Consider the following 850-nt stretch of genomic DNA (forward strand, 5'->3'; position numbering starts at 1 on the left):
TCCTTTTTAGTGTATTTTGTTTGATGACTCTTGCCTTGGTCGACCATCTTGCCTTGGTCGACCATCTTTCCTTGGTCGACTATAGACATGGAGGGGCACGTTAGGGGTAGTGTAGATACAGCCACACTGAGTACTGAGCATCAGGTACACAAGGAGTCAGTATGGCCGGCACTGTATTCGGCCTCTGATTTCTCCCAAATGTAACGTTAGGTACTAATTCCCAGCTGGGTCGAGTAGAGGTACCCAGGATGCGATCCAGCTACCCCTAGTACGGGAAGCGAGTGCTGTAAACACTTGGCCACTTCTGGAGTATAACTGACCTAAATATAATAATAATCCAAAAAATAACACAAACTCACTAGAATGAAATCCACTGCATTAGAGATTTACCTAAAATGTGATATGTTGATCAGTGGTAAGAAGATTATGTTACAGTTAGGTGATAAATTTAACACATAAAAGGATATAACACTCGCGTCTCTCTCCTTCCCTAGAGTAACTTACCAGCACCAGTCCTCTCACTTGTTCCAGCAACGTAATTCCAATGGAGTGTTTCTCCATGACTTGCTTGTCTCATTTGATTGTTGTGTTGTGCCTGACTTCTTCGTGTTGTTTATCAGAACCTCATCTTGATAAATCACTCTGACCTTGCCTAAAGAGCTTATCAAATAAGAACACCCGAGTGTCTTTTCCACTTCACTCATTCTTCTCTCCTTCACTTCTTTCTTCCCTCTTCACGTAGCAATTTACTGTTTGTTTATTTGTCCTTCTTCCTCCTCGTCCTCATTTTCCTTCTTCTTCCACTCCCACTTCACCACCACCTATGATGCACATCAGCTTTTCCACCCCC

At 42.9% G+C, this 850-nt stretch overlaps 1 protein-coding gene across 1 annotated transcript in view; it reads right to left on the reverse strand.

The window, feature by feature from the left end:
• Positions 1-561, reverse strand: part of LOC121872534 (DNA-directed RNA polymerase II subunit RPB1-like) — a 45,216-nt gene extending 44,655 nt beyond the window's left edge. Inside the window, exon 1 of the mRNA XM_042375319.1 lies at positions 505-561. Coding sequence (XP_042231253.1) covers positions 505-561 — 57 coding nt within the window. The remainder of the gene's footprint in view (positions 1-504) is intronic.
• Between the last annotated feature and the right edge of the window lie 289 nt (positions 562-850).

This window comes from Homarus americanus, unplaced genomic scaffold, assembly GCF_018991925.1.
Source record: "Homarus americanus isolate GMGI-L3 unplaced genomic scaffold, GMGI_Hamer_2.0 scaffold39155, whole genome shotgun sequence".
Lineage (NCBI taxonomy): Eukaryota > Metazoa > Arthropoda > Malacostraca > Decapoda > Nephropidae > Homarus > Homarus americanus.